The 20,034-nt window shown below is 37.8% G+C and overlaps 1 protein-coding gene across 5 annotated transcripts in view; it reads right to left on the reverse strand.

Annotated features, from left to right (window-relative positions):
- The window catches only part of LOC145981803 (multiple PDZ domain protein-like), a 963,820-nt gene that overhangs the window by 20,616 nt on the left and 923,170 nt on the right, over window positions 1-20,034 (reverse strand). For all 5 annotated transcript variants that reach the window (XM_083115230.1, XM_083115226.1, XM_083115228.1 and 2 more), the window contains 3 exons: window positions 19,585-19,750; window positions 7,940-8,358; window positions 3,385-3,540 (listed from right to left, as the gene is read on the reverse strand). In XM_083115230.1, coding sequence (XP_082971356.1) covers window positions 3,385-3,540; window positions 7,940-8,358; window positions 19,585-19,750 — 741 coding nt within the window. The remainder of the gene's footprint in view (window positions 1-3,384; window positions 3,541-7,939; window positions 8,359-19,584; window positions 19,751-20,034) is intronic.

The raw sequence follows: 20,034 nt of genomic DNA on the forward strand, positions 1-20,034 counted from the left end.
AGCTCCATGAGATAAGAGCTGGCTCTCACTTCATTCTCCGAACCAGAAAAGCTTGGTAAGCGCATATCCCTGTGCAAGTACACATTACTTGGGGTTGTACTACTATCGCTGCTCGCCGCAGGAGATGGCGCGAGCAACTGTTCGCTCGCCTCTCCCGAACCCTGGACTTCGTTCAAGCGGGCGTTTAATGCTTCTATTTCTTCCCTTAAATCATTTTTTAGTCGACTTTCATGATGCTGCAAAACCCCATTAATCTGCTGCGCAACATTTTGTCGAACTTCCTCTGCTACATTTTCCTGAAGGTCTGCTACAGACTGCCTTATTTCGGCCGCATTTTGCCTACATACCTCCGGTTCGCACCCGGAAACAGCCGCCAATCCCTCGCTTAAATTTCCTACAGTTTCTTCTAAAGTACTGGTTCTTACGACAAGCTGATCCACAATTTTCCGTGTCCCTGCGCTACCTTTTGCCACATTATCTATCCTACGGGTCAGATTTCTTTCCATTTCAGATTGCGACTTTTCGAACCGACGCGCCTGTTCCTCCATCCCTTCTCTAAATTCTCTCCGTAATTCTCTCATTTCCTGCTTGAAATCCATCATCATTCTTGCGAGGTCATTTAATGTAATCGGGGCAGCTTCCCCCCTTTCAGATTCAGACTCCATACTCCTGTCCCCAGTATTTTCCGTATCCCGTTCTAAATTCCCTAAATTTTGTACATCCTCTTCTAAATTCTTTGTGACCTGATTAGCCTCGATGAAACTAGAAATTCGCGTTTGCTCCCTCGTTAAAAAGAAAACATAAAATAACCGTTATAGCATAGTTTTTTTTAAGGCATTTATAGAGTTATTTTATGTTTTCTTTTTAACGAGGGAGCAAAACTTATTAGAAGGTAAAAACTCTAGTATAATCTGTACCGGTTTAAATATCGGATTTTTGCCGATTCCGATACCGATGCTGATATGTCAATTTCGGCCGATTTTCATACATCTGTAATCGGCTTCAGCACATCCCTAGCCGTAAGGTAGTGTGAGAGAATTGTTCAATTTGCTCATATATTTTTCATTTTTTTCAATTTTAGTGTTAATAATATTTTTATGTGCTGTCTTATTAAATACTTTATTTTCTATTATAAATTTGTTAATACATATTAACAAATATGTTATTATATTAACAAATATAATGAAGCGGCCCCAGCGTCGAATAACATGTGTACCTGGGGGAAACCCTGGGGGGGTAAAGGCAGTCAGGGGCATGATGCTGATCACATCACCCCCACTCACGACCGGATCAAGAAAGTGTGGGCCTTCATGGCGTACATATTCAAGTAGACTTCTTTACATATAAATTGTACACCGTGCCCGATAGACACTGCTTGCCTGTTTGCGTAAGTGAAATGGAAAATATTTTGTTACGCCTGACCACCTTTATCAAACAAATATTGTGAAATGAGAAAAAAGATACAAACAAAGAAAGTCAAAAAATATCAGGTTCGCAGGAAGTGTCGTTTGGAGTATGTGGCCCGGTTAAGGGTTAACGTAAGTTGAATAGTTTACCTGTAATAAATTTTTGTAACAACTCAATTATTTCTGAAACACCTGGTATTTGCGAAGGTACAAAAAAAAACATGGCAGACAGAAAAATAAGCACTTAAGAAGTAATGCTAACACAATTAAGCCTTGTTTCCATGTTACAAAAACACTAAATTCGCTGATGAACGCAGTTTTATTTACGTAAAAAAGAATCAAATGAGAAAATACCAGACAGGAACATTATAAATACACACACACAAGATGTTTTAAGTCCTAAATTGACCTTGGGGTTATGTAGTATGCTTCTGATCTTCAGCAGTGGTTTCTGATGAATTGAATTGTTGCATTGTTTCCTAAGGATCTGGCCTATAATTCCAGAGTGTCCTAGAGTATCTGGATTCTCTGACGTGTCAGGATTTTCTGATCTGTCTGGTTTTCCTGATTTGCTGATCTCTTTGGAGTGTATGTAGGTGCATTGTGTGTTCTTACATGAACAATGTTTTTTTTTATGTAAATAAAACTGTCTTGGTCAGCGAATTTAGTGTTTTTTCCTTAATTTAAAGAAGAAATGTTCATTTTTTGCATGTGTGTGTACTTTCCTCTCAGGGTTGCACGTAGAAAAACAGATTTTTACGCAGATGTAAAAAACTAATTTTCTTTCATAAATTAGTAATATAAAAACTACAGAGTGTCCCACTCGTAAGGGGCCCCGGAAAAAGTGTTATAAAAATATTAATAAAAGAGGATATGAAACCAAATTTGTACATGACATACCTTTATGGTTGAGAAATGAAGGTACATTACAAGAAGTGCTGGAAGTGACATCCCCCACCTGTATACACAGTTCAACACCACGCTGCATGTTCGTGAATGTTGCTGCCAGGGTATTCAGTGTGACTGCCTGGATTTCACGGTGGATGTTCTCATGTAACTCTTGTACACACACCTTAAAGGTAGTGTGTACAAGAACAAACCACGCATCATCGACGAGTTACAAATCTATTCGGCAGAACCACAGTTCTCTATGCTCTCCGCACACATTATATACAGAAGGAGCAGATAAAAAGAGCATTGAATTAACCTTTAATTCGCCGGTGTCACTGTGTCTTGTCCGCAGTTGTCACCAAGAAGAATTAGGTAAAATTCCCATGCTATTTACATTGATACTTTTATATTGTGGTGGAAACACTAACAGGCTTTCTGAGTAAAGCCTTCGTCAAGGTTGGAGCACTTTTTCGCCCTTTCAACACGCCCACATGTTCGAGTCCTTGTTTTTCGAGCTGTGCATTGTCAGCATGAAGCTTTTAACACGTGTTGGCTCTTATTACATTTTGTGTGCCAGCTAGGAACATGAAACAACTTTCATTTCATTACGAAAGGTCCATACTATGAAAAGAAGGCTAAAGTTTGCGTCCTTTTCCCATAGGAGTGGGGAAAGATGGGGCAAAGTCCAGATTTTTTATTATGTTTTCATGGAAATTTTTGGGACACGGCCCACCCCACCCCACCCCATCTTTTTCACTTTGGTATTCTGAATTGTGCACAGTTGCATGCCCTGGTGTCTTGGCTTCAAAACAAAACTTACCTGAAGCAGATTGGTCCAATAGTCTTAAGAGTTATAACGTTTTTTTCGGAATAAGTGTAAAAATTTAAAAATCGTGCGGAAAAGCCTCGGCAAATCAGGGGTTACATTCGGCAAACCTGCCTGGCGGTGTAAAGGTTAAGGAATTTTATCAGCACATTTTTTTTGCACCTTAAAATCCTTTCTCTAGCCTTTTCTAGACTATGAGGATACAGGCACAGGAGGTAGATTTCTTCAAGGGTCTGCAAGAACTAGAAAAGCATACTGTACCTTAGCTGGAGTCTGCCGCAAAGCAGCAAGTGCTTTGTTGTGGGTGATGTTACGGAAGTCCTCATTATTCACTTCCAAAATCTGGTCCCCTGGTTTCAACCTCCCGTCTTTCGCAGCAGCACCGTCCGGATACACTTCATGAATGATAATTACACCCTGGGGAAGATAGTAATTGTAAGTCTCTAGTTCCGAAACTATTTCTTACACGATTCCCAGTTGGATGACAATACTACACTCTTATGCTAATCATGTAGGGATGCATCATTAAGCGTTAAGACCTAAAAAGGGATTTTTATAATTTCCATCTACAGGGTGGAACTAATTAAATCTGAAATTTAGAAAGACGTTAAAAAAATTTTAACGTTAAAAACTGTACTTATGTATGCGTTGTAAATATTGTTCCTATTTTTCTGTAGAATATACGACATAATATTTTAAATGTATCCACACCAACCCTTGTCCACAATCCTTATATTACATTTCGACGTGGTACTATGCTAAGTACCTAGTTTTTTCATACGAACCTGAAGGAGATAGTTAATCTCCGAAACGTAGTTCTACAGAAAAATAGGAACAACACACTCGCATACGTAGGTACAGTTTTTAATGTTAAAAATTTTTTAACGTCTTTTTATATTCTGGAATTGTGAGCAATAGGCACCAAACCTACAAAATGCTAATTAAATCTGTTATCTTCTTTGAAACGGCTGACACCACAACTATAATGTGTATGAATACAAAATCGTCCACAGACTGCATTCACACAAATCGATAGATAAGGTGTGTCTCCGTAAAATTTCACACTCGATATGGATATAATTTATTGTGGGTCATGAAAAGTGTGAAAGTTATTCAGACCTTCTGGATCGGTTAGTTCATAAGTCGTTCTGTGGGGAGGTAACAAGGCATTTGGACCACCCTGTACAGTGAACAATAAACTCCTAAACTCAGTAAGTATCCGGACTTTGAAGGCCAAGACCTACAAGTCAGCTTTTCACTTGGTGGTAAGTGCATTAGGTCCCACCACCATTAGTTTCTGACGTTCTTTTTCTCTGAGTAGCTCCTCATTGTCCTCATCATGTTGGGCTCGTACCGAACGTCCACTGGGGATCAAACCAAACACCATTTGCACCAAAGGCAAGAGTGTAAGGGTGAACTGACACTGATAAATCAGTATCGAAAAGTGTCAGTTTGATTGTGCTGCACGGCACATTTGCGGAGAGTTGTGCCAAATTCAGTTTTCATTGATTTCGTACCAATATCATGTGAAAATAAAACCTGTATTTTGTGATTACGCGACAGGTATTTTTATATTTTGATGTATCTTAGATGTATTAAAGCAAAAAACTGTTAAATTGATGCTTATAATTGGTGTTAATCAATTTATAGCTTTTAATTGTTATAATTTTCAAGTATCGGTGCCAATCGGTAAGAGAAATGCCATCGGTATGGGCTACAATGGAGCTCAATATGCACTTCTCACAAAAAGATTGGAATATTATTATGTTAGACAATAGGTGATAGACACAGGCTAGGAATTTAACACATATGCCACCGTCCCTATCACCTATTGCCTAATATAACAATATTCAAAACTTTTTTTTGAGAAGTGTATATGAATTATCATTGCAAATACACTTCTATGTGGAAATTTAAGTGGAAAATCCAGGCTTGACCATAACTTGTCAGGTCTCTGCCATAATGTGTAATTTCTCTATTGATATATACAGTTAAATGGGCCAATATGAAATTTTGGCTGATACCAATGTTCTACCGATCTTGATGTAAAATTCCAAATGGTCCTTGAAGAACCTGAATGGTTCATTGACCTGAATAAATGCTTGTTTCCAGGTGACTTCAGTGCAAAAGAAGTTGCATATTTAGACATTTACTTTGTTAAATAGTAGGGCATGGAGATTGTCCATAAAAATAATAACAAAATGGCACAATTTTGCACTAAATTATAGATCAGTAAAATAATTGGTAACTTTGTACATAAACCAATACACTAATATGCCTATATCGACCAATACCGATCGAGTACTGATTAATCTGTACCATCCCTAACTTTTACTATTTGAAGTGCCTTGCAGAATTGTTCTATCCTCAGTACCAAAAATTTACACTAAAAAATAAAGGAAATTTCAAAGACGTGGTGCAACACAAGACCAATAAGGACTAAACAGGAATAAGTGTTCATGCTCTTAAGGACAGTTATTTCATTATTACTGCTCAAGTGTTACCAACTTAAATTAATTACCTTTAAAATTTAAAGAGAATTATCACAATGCACATAGTCAAACACTTCTTACTAGTGCAATAATGAACTGACTACTATTGAATCAACTTGACAGACTATTACTACATCAAGGATACACACACACCTCAAAACAAGGCAACACAGATACAAATTTAACCTGTATATATCGCCATGCAATACTACAGTTATATGTCATTCTTGCACAATGTGGCAAGCAGTTGCATACTCAAATTTAAAATGATCTAGCTAGGATTCTAACACACACATAAATAGAGCTTTTCTATTTTATGTTTTTCCATGTCCCCAAATCTATTTCTCCAATATTGAAATTAGTATAGGGTGAGTCATAAGTCTCCATACAAATGGTGAAAACGGTGACTAATGTTTATTTTTCCTTTTCAGGCAGGTGAACCAATGAACAAGAGATGCCACTAACGAAGGAAGACCGGATTGACATCATTCTGTTGGCTGGGAGTGGTACCACCCGTCATGTAGCACTCAGCACACAGAACGCAGATAACCCATGACACTGTGGCCAGACTTATCAAGAAATTCAGAACAGGTACTGTCACCGACGAAAGCAGGCCTGGAAGACCAAAGACAGCAACAGATGAAAGGAGGGTAACACAGGTGCTACGGTGTCATGGGTTATCTGCGTTCTGTGTGCTACATGACGGGTGGTACCACTCCCAGCCAACAGAATGATGTCAATCCTCCGTCCTTCCTTTGTTAGTGGCATCTCTTGTTCATTGGTTCACCTGCCTGAAAAGGAAAAATAAACATTAGTCACCGTTTTCACCAGTTGTATGGAGACTTATGACTCACCCTACAGTATGTTTTAAAAAACAATTTTTAAAATGAGATTTTTAATTTAAAAAATTCCAAGAACTTCAGCCTTGCTGTAAGTTCTTGTAAATTGTAACTAGATTTAGAGATATGCATTAGGGGACAGGTAAATAAGTCGTAAGGCTAGGGTTACCAGAACACCTCTTTATCCGAGAACATGTCCTACATTTTAGGAAGAATTGGGGAAAAAATCATAAATGTCCTCCATTTTGCACATCACAAAGAAAATGTGTTTCAGGAAACATCATGTAAGTTACAAGTCTATGGACTGCACTTCCAAACTCAATAGCGAAATTTATTTTGATTCAGACATTGCAAAAAAAAAAAAAAAAAAAGTGTGCTATGTGGAAGTGAGGTTGACAACTGGGTGTGCTACATGGATTGTTGAAGGAAATAAATTTCTCATAGGGTTTGTAAAAGGTTTGGTACTGGATCAGTATAATTTGAAAGAGTTTGGCTGTTTAGAGTTTCATTAGTACTGTATATTTTGACTAAACTTGGAATTTTGAGAAAAAATTACTCATCCGAGAAGCATCACTCAAAAGACATGTAGTAAAAAGTGTATTGTTTAGTACTGATGATTCCAAGTTTGGGATTTTTGTATAAAAAAAATCATTAGTTTTTAAAATTGAAAACTCTTAAATTATATATTGTTTGCTAAAAACAATGATTTGTGTCCTACATTGATTGATGTCAGCACTTAGGCTATTTTGCACCAGTCACATTATACAGGGTCCAACCCCTTACCATTACTAAAATATAATTAATATAACATAACTGTCATGTTTGACTAAATTATTCTTACTTAAAAGCTGAGGCTGGAAAGGGGCACTCAGCACACATAAGGACAACACACAGTCCTACGAGGATTGTACTGCTTGTACGTCCAGATGCCAGAGCCTAGTTAGTCTTCAAAATGCAGTCCAGGGTGTGCTACGTGGAAGTGAGGTTGACAACTGGGTGTGCTACGTGGAAGTGAGGTTGACAACTGGGTGTGCTACGTGGAAGTGAGGTTGACAACTGGGTGGGCTACGTGGAAGTGAGGTTGACAACTGGGTGCGCTACGTGGAAGTGAGGTTGACAACTGGGTGCGCTACGTGGAAGTGAGGTTGACAACTGGGTGCGCTACGTGGAAGTGAGGTTGACAACTGGGTGCGCTACGTGGAAGTGAGGTTGACAACTGGGTGCGCTACGTGGAAGTGAGGTTGACAACTGGGTGCGCTACGTGGAAGTGAGGTTGACAACTGGGTGCGCTACGTGGAAGTGAGGTTGACAACTGGGTGTACTAACTGGAAGGGTCACCCCTTGTGTCCTACATCTGGGGACAGGATGTCCTACTTTTTTCTTATAGTGATCTGGTAACCCTATGAAAGGTCTAATTTAAAATCAACATTAACACAGGGAAGAAACAAAATAAAATAATAATACAAACTTAAGAAACAAACATACCAAAAGTGTGTCTGAACCTCCCACAATACTCAGCCCCAAGCCCATTTTATCCTTGTTGATTTCGACCGTGGTTTCCTTCCCCGGCTGGATGTCGCACGTGGTTGGGTCGACCGACAGATCTTCTGAGGACGAGGGTTTTGTTTTTGGTGTTGGTGACAGTTTGAGAGTGGATGACGATGTCCCCAGTGTGATGGCCGTTGAGGCAGGCGCAGGTTGCGGAAGGGATGTGTTTATTGCCATGGAAGAGGTTTTGGCGGACATTTTCGACGATTTCATGGTTTGAATCGATAGCGTCGAGTTCGATGTAGAGACAAAGGTGGTCGAGATGAGTGGTGTCGAATTGGCAGATGGTAAAATTGTAGGTTTCGTTTGAGATATTTGTGGTTTGATAGAAGGAATTATTGGTTTCGGAGGTAGTTCTGAAATGAACAGAAAATATACAAAAAAATATTATGAATTTCCCGGTTTTCATATTTTTTTTATATTGAAATAATGTGTAGAGCTTGCAGAAACTGAAACTACAAACTAAAAAAATACTTCTTTATGACCTGCAAAATCTACACATTAATGTTTAAAAATTAACTTATATTTCAATTTACAGACTCACATTTTAGAGTTATATTAATAAATCTACATTTTTAATAGAAAAAATTATCCATATTTATATTTTCTTAGTAGTGAATTCATATCTTACCAACTTTTATGAAAAAACTTTTAAGTTGGCTCGTTTCACAGTGTACCACGCAGAAGCTAAAAAACAGCAACAAACAAAATGGCCGTACTCACATGGACCATGCATATAGAGCAAATCCATCAGCACACCATGATGGCAAAACAAAAGAAAACATCATATGAAAATTTCAAGTGAAAAAAAGAACAAGCTCAATATGAAAAGTAACAATCTCATAGCCCAATATTAATAACAATCCCATGATAAATAATTGAAATATTTTGGTGCTTATATTTAATCTACAGAAGCATTCAGCAAAGCGGTCTACATTTCAAATTACTGAAAATAATAAAACAATACAAGCTAGTCTTTGTTTTAAACAGCAGTTCTACAAAAATAATTTCAAGAGTTGCGTATTTATAGCAAAAATAAAAACTGGAAGTTGTAAATAAAACTCAAAACAAAATATGTATACCAATATTTGTTCTCAAATATTCCAAGTAGTACCAGATATCAATATCAGGTGAAAAGAATATTTAGAATGTGAACGGGGATTATAAGCACGATTCTCACAATACCACAAGTGTAAGTGACAAAAAGTATATTTAACAACCATTAAAAGAAGTATCTTTAGTCAGGGATAATATATCGTATTTGCCAGCATATAAGAACACATTTTTGAGATGACTGAATTTATAATTAATTCGCAGTATTTCTAATATAAAGTATTATTACTTTCAACAAATAACTTACCTAATCTAACTAGAAGAAAACACAACTTCCGAGGGAGGATTATACTGGCGTCAATCTGCAATGTCAACAGACAGGGAAAGAGAGCGAAGGTAGGGAGAGCGAAAAATCAGACTGTAGTGTGCGATTGTCGCGGACCCGTTCACCGGGAAAGACATCGCTGATGCCAGGTCGCTTGCCACAGAGTCTTGTAGGGAGAATGTTCTGTATGTATATAATGCTCGCTCCTGAATTAATTGAATTTTTTTTTCTGCCTGAGAAAGTGCAAACCCAACCTCAACACTCAACCAATCACAGGACAGAATATAAATGATCCCGTCAACATTTCCTGATGATGAGACCAATGTGTGCACTCAAAAACGGAAGCAGCATCCGCGTAACCTACAATTCCCATTTTTGGTTGTAAATGAAAAATTAAAACTCTGGGATTTAAATAAGGTAACATGATACTCATAGGCGCCGACTCCATGGGGCTTGGGGAGGGGGGGGGGCTTTAATGATGTGGGGGCAGAGCCCCTCAAATAATTTTGCTTAAGAGGATCTAATGTATTATTTTGCTTCTCTTGTAAAGTTTAATCTGAATTGTGCAACATGAACTTAACTTTAAATACACATTTGAAATGTTCTAGACCATCAATTTTGGGGGGCTGAGACCCCTAAATCATCAACTTTGGAGGGAGGGCTATGACCGGAGACAGCAAAACACATACTAAGTATATAATTATGAGTATTGTTAACGTTTTTACTAAAAAGAGTTTCAAAATAACGAGGTGATATGACAATTATACCTGTATATTGTGTAGTGAATTCTGAACAACTTGAGGTCGTAACCACGACTTTGAGGCAATATTGATATGTACAATATTTAGTTATCCTCGAAATCTCTTCCTCCAGTCCAAAGAATAAGGGGAAAATAATTCTGAAGTCTTTGAGTTTATTTAACACTAACATTGACTTGCAGTAAAGTACGCAAGGAAAGCTTATGAAAAGTCTGTATTGTGAAAGCTGGAACGGCTATGATCAAAGGCATTATTGCTAAAGCATGGCGTGCTGTGTGCTTTTTTTATTATTGCAAAATTAAATTTAAAAAGTAAAATATTCTAGCAATAACAAAAAAGTAAAACTAATTTTCCTGCGATTTGTGTTAGTATTTATGTAAATAATTAAATAAAACTGTTAAATATTGTAAATATTAGTTATATTTATGGGTACATCAATACTAAGGTTATTTGCACCTGTCACATGTCCTTTCTCTACAAGTCTGTTGCAGACATTAAAACACACCCATGCCCTCGCCGGGACTCGAACCCGAGACCTCCAGATCAAAGCGAATTGAGTCGACCATCCAACACGCTCGGCTACCAAGGCCTGCATAAAACTGTTATGTTGGCCTCTTAATGTAAATACATAGCCTACTTTTAAATAAAAATGTTAATTGTTATCTAAAAAACAAATGACCATACACAAAAGACATAAAGAGACTTTGAAACATCTTCTAAACATTTTTCATGTTACATTTAATTTGCATGAGGAATATAATAGCTTAAAACTGCTATACGAAGACGTAAGACGTAACACATCATGAATTACACTGCATATACATGCTGAATGTTCATCTTTGTCTTCCTTCTAAGATCGGCTGCATTCTTGGGAAAGTTGTTCCTACATCCCTAAATACGTTAACAACCAAAGCAGTGCCACGTCCCCTTGCTCACTTCCATATAACATCTAAATCTACTGTCTTCTCTGTCTTTCTCATTTTGATATTTTTCTTGTTACGTATTTTGTCCCTCAAGCAGCGACTAACATTAACTTTACAAGGCTTAGAAGTGCAACAGATTTTACATTCCCGGATATCACATTTTCTCGCATTATACATTCAATCTTAATGGTCCCAACGTAGCAGCTATAAAATTTTCCTCGATTTTACATTATTCATCTTGGTCCCCTGAAAAACGTAAAATCGAGGTTTCACTGTACACAAAAGCACCCATGTGCAGCATATTTCACAGTGTTGCAATCTCGCAATGAATATCGATGGGGTCACCTGTACCTCATGTGCCTAATTGAGGGTTAAAGGTCAGGTACTGCAGTATTAAATATAACTTGAATAAAAAAAGAGGAAGGTTTGTTTGTTTAGCAAAAAAGCCAAAATATTTGCAATAATAAAAAAATAAATTCAAGATCTTTCATGCAAACTTGTTCCTTAAACAATTAAATGTCATTACCAAGCAAAGAAAGCTAGCATTAAACAACACCAGAACTACATATCACATAAATACAAGGATCTTTAAAAACACTAATACACAGTGTTATTCATTTGGGTATGGATAAAATAAAACATTAATAGAAATGTAAATGTCATAATAGGAAAATTTTCGTGTTTCTGTTTTCGTGCGTGAAACATGGGAGTTTTGCTGTAGTGTGTTGGCAACAATGAAGTTTGAACTGATTCTTTATTGTTATTGCTGTTGTTAAAATGGCATTTACGAACCAGCAATGAGCTACAGGGTGACAATTAATGAACTATATGAAATAAAACTGAAATTAGTGACAAACCACGTAGTACACAAACTGTATTGCGCATGTAAATGGCACTACAGACTTTCGGATTTAGGTTATGACATGTTCGATATGTCTGCCATCTCTGGCGATGATGTGGAGCAGACGAACAGAAAAATTCTACATGACCCGCCGAAGTGTCGAAACATCGATGGCCTCCTGAATGGCAGTTTTCAGCTCAGCAATGGTTTTGGGGTTATTTCTGTATACCTTGTCCTTAACATTTCCCCCTTCCAGTAGCCTCTGGGTACCCCAGAGCCAGAATGCGGTCCCCAATACTCCTCCAGGACATTTTCACTTGCAAATGGCCGACATCAACACGTTGCATGTGCATACGCATATGAATTCCCATCGTGCCCTGTGGCCAGCCACGCAGTTTGGACGGCATCACGTGAACCGTTCAGAAATTATGACAGTTTTATTTCATATAGTTCATTAATTGTCACCCTGTAAATGTGTCCTTTGGTATGCTAAGTGTGAGAGTGTTACACAAGTCCAATGGGAATTTCGTCGTCAGTATGGTGTGCGTAAAGTACCGAAATACGATTCCATATTGTTGTGGTATCGGACATTTGAAGAAACCGGTTCAGTGCTTAAAAAACTTGCAGGTGGTCGCAGTCGTAATCTCGATAGAGAAAGAGCTGTTAGTGAAGCCATGACAAGGAGTCCGAGGAAATGCTTAAGACGACTATCTGCAGAGATGAATGTACCGTATACATCTTGCGACCGTATTGTTCGTAAGTACCTACGTCTTTATCCATATCGCTTTCAACGCCTACATGCCTTACGCAATAGGGACCATGATGCCTGCTTCAATTTTGCAACGTTTATTGGCCAAAAAATGGAAGAAAATTCACCCTACTTGAACAACCGACTCTTCACAGATTAAGCAACTTTTCACGTCAGTGGTAGAGTAAATAAACACAACTGCATTATTTGGGCCAAGGGAAATCCCCACGTCTCCTATGAGCTGGAAAGGGCAAGTCCAAAAGTTAACATGTGGTGTGCAGTGAGTCGCATAAAAGTGTATGGACCATTTTTCTATTCTGAGAACACAATACATCATATTCCTTACTTAGAGACATGTTGCAGTTGTTTCTACTGCCCCAACTCCAACAAGACAACAACTTGAACATTGTGTTTCAATTAGATGGTGCACCCCCTCACTGAGCACAAGTGGATTATAATTTTCATTTCAATCATCATTGGTGTGGCCGTGGGGGACCACTTGCATGGCCTCCCAACTCCCCAGATTTCATCTGTGGTTTAGTTAAATACACTGTCTATTCACAGAAACCCACAGACATTGATGATTTGAAACTCAAAATCATACAGGCTTTCCACAGAATCACCCCAGAGATGTTACAACAGACGTGGAATGAATTGAATCACCGTTATGAGTTGTGCAGAGTTCACAATGGAGGCCATGTAGAAAACTAAAAACTGTACGAAACTGTTGGTAGTGTATAAAAATAAAAACTCCCACCTTTCACTCTTTTGTATACAATATTTCAGGTAATTATATTTGACCAAAAAAATTTTACAGCCATTTTATTTTATCCATACCCAAACGTTTGCATGTTAACATATTTAGTGCATTTGAATACCAACGTGTATGTAAAGCAGTATACATATTCCCTTATTCTAAAACTTTTATGGTTGTAGAGGTTTATAAATATTCTATTAATTCTCTAAATTCCTTTTTCTAAATTGAAAGTAACAAACTATTACAGACTATTCTTGCTTCTTAAATGCACTTTAAATAGAAACAATATTTTAAGCTGTTTTCACTAAAATTCTGTAAATACTGATTAAAGGCTTGGATGAATCTTTTACAGTCGCCAGGGCAGATGTTTTTGAATTTTCCTTTCCTTTCAAAAATCTTCCATGATTCCAAAATCTTAAAAATTACATCTGATAAGAATTCCTTCCAGAGCATTCACGTGAATCTTTTGTGTGGTTTGCTTTTGCAGTTGCACAGATATTTGCAATAGTTTCATGGCTACGTAAGTCTATTAACCTTTACTCTGCCGAGGGGGTCGTCAAAAAGTAAACCCCGGTTTCGCCAAGGCCTTTGGCGTGAATTTTAAATTCGTACACTTTTTTGACAAAACATGTTATAACTCTTACACTATTTGACCAATCTACTTCAGGTAACTTTTGTTTTGCAGCTAGAACATCAGGGCATGCAACCGTGCAGAAATCAAAATGCCTAAGCCAATAAGAGGGGTTGGGTAAGCCACGGCCCCCAACTTTCAATGAAAAAATCATAAAAATGGGTAGTTTTTTTCACATATTCGATAATGTAATGCTCCCAGGAACATGAAATGACTTTCATTCGGTTGAGAAAGGACCATTCTTTGAAACTAAGCCTAGCTTGCATCCCCTTCCCAAAACAGCACGGAAAGAGGAGGCAAACTCCCAATTTTTATGATTTTTTCATTGAAAGTTGGGGGCCGCGGCCCACCCAACCCCTCTTATTGGCTTTGGCGTTTTGATTTCTGCACGGTTGCATGCTCTGATGTTTTAGCTGTAAAACAAAAGTTACCCGAAGTAGATTGGTCAAATAGTCTAAGAGTTATAACATTTTTTGACAAATAAGTGTACAAATTTAAAATTCGCGCCAACTTCCATACAAAACTTTGGACTCGGGGGGGGGGGGGGGGGAGGGGGCAGGAGGGGGGTTGCATCCACATGACGTGCCAAAGCTTCGTTTAACCCACTGTAAGTGTTTCGACCCAACAGAAAGGTATCAAGATAATATATAAAAAAAAAAAAGGAAATTTGTAATCAGCTGCATGGTCGAAATATCGACCAAAATTCGAGTAGCACCTTATATTCAATGGTCAATATATCGACCAAAATACGTGTAAAGGTTAAACTATTGAGAATATCTAGACAACAGCGAAAAGCAAATCACACAAAGATTCACGTGAATGCTCAAGAAGGAATTATAAGCTGATTTAATTTTTCAGACTTTGGAATATCATAGTGGCTTTTCCAAATGAGAGGAAAATTTCAATAAAGCTGCCCAAGGGATGGGAAAAGGTCCAACTAAGCCTTAAAAATCTGTATACTGAAAAAGTGTTTGTATTAATGGATAAAGAAGTAATGTTTGTGAATTTACCACAAATTAAATTAATCGGGCTAATTCTACAATACCTTCTATGCAAATACATATGTGTAAATATATTACAATTTTACATGGCTACAAAAGTAATAGTAGTGTTTTATACGAGGGTCATCCAGAAAATAAAGACCGTTTAGTTATACAAAATGAAAAACAATATTTATTGGAAAAAAACAATTCTGTTACATACCTGAAGCTTCCTTCACTTCTCTACATAATCACCTCCTACATTTAAACATTTGTCGTATCAGAATTCTCATGTTATACTCTTCTGCCGCCAGTTCTCCAACTTTTCATCACTTCCAAAACGTTTACCACCCAGAAACTCTTTCAGCTTATGGAAAAGGTGGAAATCGCTAGGAGCTAGGTCTGGACTATAGGGTGGATGATCAAAAAATTTCCCATCCGAATTGATCCAGCAATTCTTGAGTTGCACCAGCAGTGTGAGGGCAGGCATTGTCGTGCAGAAGCACAATTCCTCCAGAAAGCATTCCTCACCTCCTGTTTTGGATGGCTCGCTGTAGTTTTCTAAGTGTCTCACAATAACGATTTGGATTGATCGTAGTGCCTTTTGGCAGAAATGCGCGAACGGTCTCTTGTTTGAATGCAGTGACCACCTGGCTTAATGAACTGGTGGCAGAAGAGTATAACATGGGAACTCTGAAGCTCGTGCCCAGATACGACAAATGTTTAAATGTAGGAGGTGATTATGTAGAGAAGTGAAGGAAGCTTCAGGTATGTAACAGAATTGTTTTTTTCCAATAAATATTGTGTTTTTCATCTTGTATAACCAAACAGTCTTTATTTTCTGGATGACCCTCGTATCTTAAATTTGCATGCTTTTTTGCAAATTGCTTCATATAACTACTTGCTCTACTGTATCTAAAGATATCTGTTTGGCAAAGATAGGTAATTTACTTTGATAAGCTTACTTTTAATTTTTCATTGCAAATTTTCTTCGCGATTGATTTCGCCACCCGTCTGGTGGCTTCGTCAGGCATGTGATGAAGCCACCAGATGGGTGGCGAAATCGATCGTAAAGAAAATTTGCACGGGAAAATAAAAATTAAGCTTATCAGAGTAAATTACTTGCTCTATTACAAATTTAATGAATAACATCATTTTATTCCACGAAACTAGGATTAATAATTCAAATTTCTATCAACCCTTTAATAATAGAAATAACTTATTCTTCCAGTGAGGTGTGGTTAACGTAGAATTATGAAGTATAAAGAAAAATAGTACTTACAGCATCTGTGCGTCAAATTTTAGTAAGATCTTATATATTCTGATCCATTAAGATGGATTATCAGAATAAATACGAATATACTAAGAATTTGACTTGCAAAACCATACATAATAAAATAATCATAAAGAAATGTAAAAAATTTAAAATTATTCTGTATATTTTATGTGCAAGCAGACAGCAATTAGGTTCAGAAATTAAAATTATACAGAGCTGACTTTAGAATTATTAGCAACAGTACATGAATAATAAGGGCTGCAACGTTTGTGTGAATGAAAGAAAAAACAAATTCAATGCACCAATCTCAGTACTATGATTATGTTTGAACATAATCTATTTTTAATTACAAGAAATGTACATACTTTTTTTTACTATTATGCAAATATTGAATGTGAATTTTGTTTTAGAGTTTCTAAATTTATCAGTTTTAAGTTAACATAAAAATAGCAGTTCTTTTTTATTATTTTCTAACTTAAAAGGTTTGAATTTTATATTTTAGTTTCAAATTCTTTTCTATGTATTCAAGTGCCAATAATTCTTAACTAAAAAGGACTTCATACATAGGCATTTCACATCTATGATTTGAAATAGTTGTCGACAATGCCATACTAAAAAACAGCATAACAAAACACAATCAACATTGCAGTTTCATCCACCTTGCATGTCAGAGTGGTAGGAACGAAGAAGAAATGATTGATTGATTGAGTTGGTGTTTTAAGTCCACTTTATGCACAGTAAAGTTAATCGGGACTGGGCCTACAGTTTAAAGTGGGATCTGAGCGACTATGTGCCTCCACCAGGTATCGAACCCGGGACCCCTTGATTACAAGGTGACGATGTTACCACTATGCCATCAGGACAACCCAAGTTTTCTTTCAAGTTCATGAGAAGGGGGGGGGGGATGTTACCATTTCAAGGTATTATGTTAATATGTTGTGGACTATAGCATTTGGCACAGTTTGCTCAGCATGTAAATGGTTTTTCCACTACATGTTTGCGTTGTTACACAAGACGAGACCCCAGATCATAAGTTACTATGTATAAGGGTCAGTCAGTGGAAAACAGGCCACCTCGTATATCTCGACATATACATGGTGCTGCTCCACGAAACTCCTGCCACTGGAAGGGGATTCCTTTGTCACCACGTAGATGGCAGTCACATTGCAGGCTAGTGTGAAGCAGAGCGAGTGTGAGCGTGGTGAAGTGTAGACGTGCAGGGACATGCCATCCGGCTATCATTGAGGCCAGTATGGAAGAGCAGCGAGCAGTCACGCGTTTCCTGGTGGTGGAAGGTGCTAGTATGCAAGACATTCACCGTTGAATGACGGCAATGTATGGGGAACATTGTTTACCTCTGTCAGAGGTGAAGGAGTGGAGTTTGAGGTTTTGCGAAGGCTGTCACTGTTGCAAATGATTACCTCATCCAACATGTGAATGACGTCATTTAACAGGATCGACAGTGTACATCTTCTGCCACCAGAAACCACACAACTGCTCACTGCTCTTCCTTACTGGCCTCCATGATATGCCGGACGGCAAGTCAGTGCACATCTGCACTTAACACGGCTCACACAAGCCTGCCATTTACCGGGCAACAACGGAACCCCCTTCCAGTGGCAGGAGTTTCATGGAGCAGCAGCATGTACATGTCGAGATATTGGCCTGTTTTCCACTGACTGACCCTCATAGTTTCAGAAATTAATTTGGTCACTTTCACATTTACAAAACACACTCAAAATTTTCAAAAGAACAATGCACATTCTGTTTATTATTTTGGCTATCATTGTAAGGGTTTTTAGACACCCACAAGTGGAGTTTATTACCAAGTTTCAACTCATATTAGTTAACACTATGGACTACATTCAGTAATTAAGTAATTCCTAAATTCTCTATAAACTTATGAACGATTTTAGTGTATATTTGGCTTTCTTTAAGCATGGCAAAAATTGCCAGCACAAGGAGACTCAGTTGAAAACCTTAAAAGTCCAATAACAATTGTAAGGTACACTGTATAGAGCTTAAACTTACATGAGGAATCAACTGTTACGAGGGCAGGCTGAAAAGTAATGGCTGCTATTTTTTTGTGTAAAGACATTTTGGATTTTGAGCAACCATGCATTGTTCTCTTCAGACTTCCCCCCTTCTCCATTCCAAGTTTCAAATTTCTATCACCAGGGGTTGCTGAACTAGAGCGAGGAAAATGGCAGCATGTAACCATACAATGTCGGTGCACCTGAAACTGCGTGTGGTGACCAAGTTTCTAACTGCAGAAAATGTGTCCCCCAATTGACATTCATCAGAGAATGAAGGCTTTTTATGGCAATGAATGTGTAACATCAGTGCTGTATGATATTGGGCTGTTCTTGCTCACAATGAAAACCCCTGCTGAGGAATTCTCAAGAAGTTCTTTGAACAATGCATGGTTGCTCAAAATCCAAAATGTCTTTAAACCATCACAAAAAAATAGCAGGCATTACTTTTCAGCCCACCCTCGTATTTACAAAACTACCTCAAGACTGCAATACTAATCAAGTGAGCTTCAAAACTCCATTTTTGTCCCTTTAAAGATGGCGCCCCACTTGCCCTCTGTCAGCCTAAAACTTACAGAAATGTCTCGGCAAATGAAAATTCAATATATCTCTGCGTGCTTACCATGCCAGCAAGTTTACTAATGGAGGAGAAAGTTCGACAATGGCCTCGGTTCGCAGGAAGATGGGTGGAAAGGCCTTTGCAGTGGCTCGTAAGTGACTGCATGTGGACCCCACGACTTATTCTTCTTAAGATATACAGGCACTAACTCAAAGTTGAAAATATATGTAGATGAGCAATAGGTCTGTGCTAAATTGCAGGAAACTTGTGCAACCCTACATACAGAAATCTAATAGATAAGAAAGAAAAACAAATGAAGGTTTTCAATTGACTCTCCCTTGTATTAAGGATGACCAGATATCTGTACAATCTAGATGATGGATACCCACACAATCTAAATTGCAGAAAAAAATATCTGATGGCTGTACAATTTAACCAGATACTACTATAACTAATATTTAGAATACTGACGTGACTGTACAAATTCTAAAATATATTTTTCCTAATAGAACAGACTGCAAAACTTCATACCAATATGTTTACTCTCAACCATGCAGATAGAATGTGTGGACATGAGCATAAATAGTGCAGGTAAGCTTTTAAATCCAATTTTGCATCCCTTACAAGAAACAACAGGCAGAGACAACTACTTGAGAATGAACAACATGCCTGAACGTGGTACAAAGGCAGCTACTCACTTGGCTTTTCCGTTTCCTTCAGATCCTCCTTCTTGGCTTCTGGTCCGGCCACCGCAGGCAGTGGCGTTGGTGTCGTTGCCCTTTCTATCTCTTCCTCCTTCGCTTTATTGGGATTACATAAAACTAAAGTCACTACACCCTCGGTCTTTTTCAAGAGCGCAGCAGCCTGGAAAAGAAAACACAATTCCATTGTGACGAGTGTGACATTCAGACAAATTTACATCAATTTTTTAAAATTATTTTCTTAGCACCTTCAAATATGTAACTATCAATTCATGTAATTTTGTTTTCCTTGATGAAAGTTGTTTAATTTCAGAATATTTCTACCCCATCTCAATTTTCAGTTTTAGAAACTACATTTTTTGTACGAGGCGCATCCAGAAAGTAAGTTCCGAAAGTGCGCAAAGGTGGCACGAGTGGTCAGACCGGGACGCGCTTGCACAGGAGTGG

Source organism: Lepisma saccharinum, chromosome 30 (genome assembly GCF_977018435.1).
Source record: "Lepisma saccharinum chromosome 30, izLepSacc3.1, whole genome shotgun sequence".
NCBI classification, from domain to species: Eukaryota; Metazoa; Arthropoda; class Insecta; order Zygentoma; family Lepismatidae; genus Lepisma; species Lepisma saccharinum.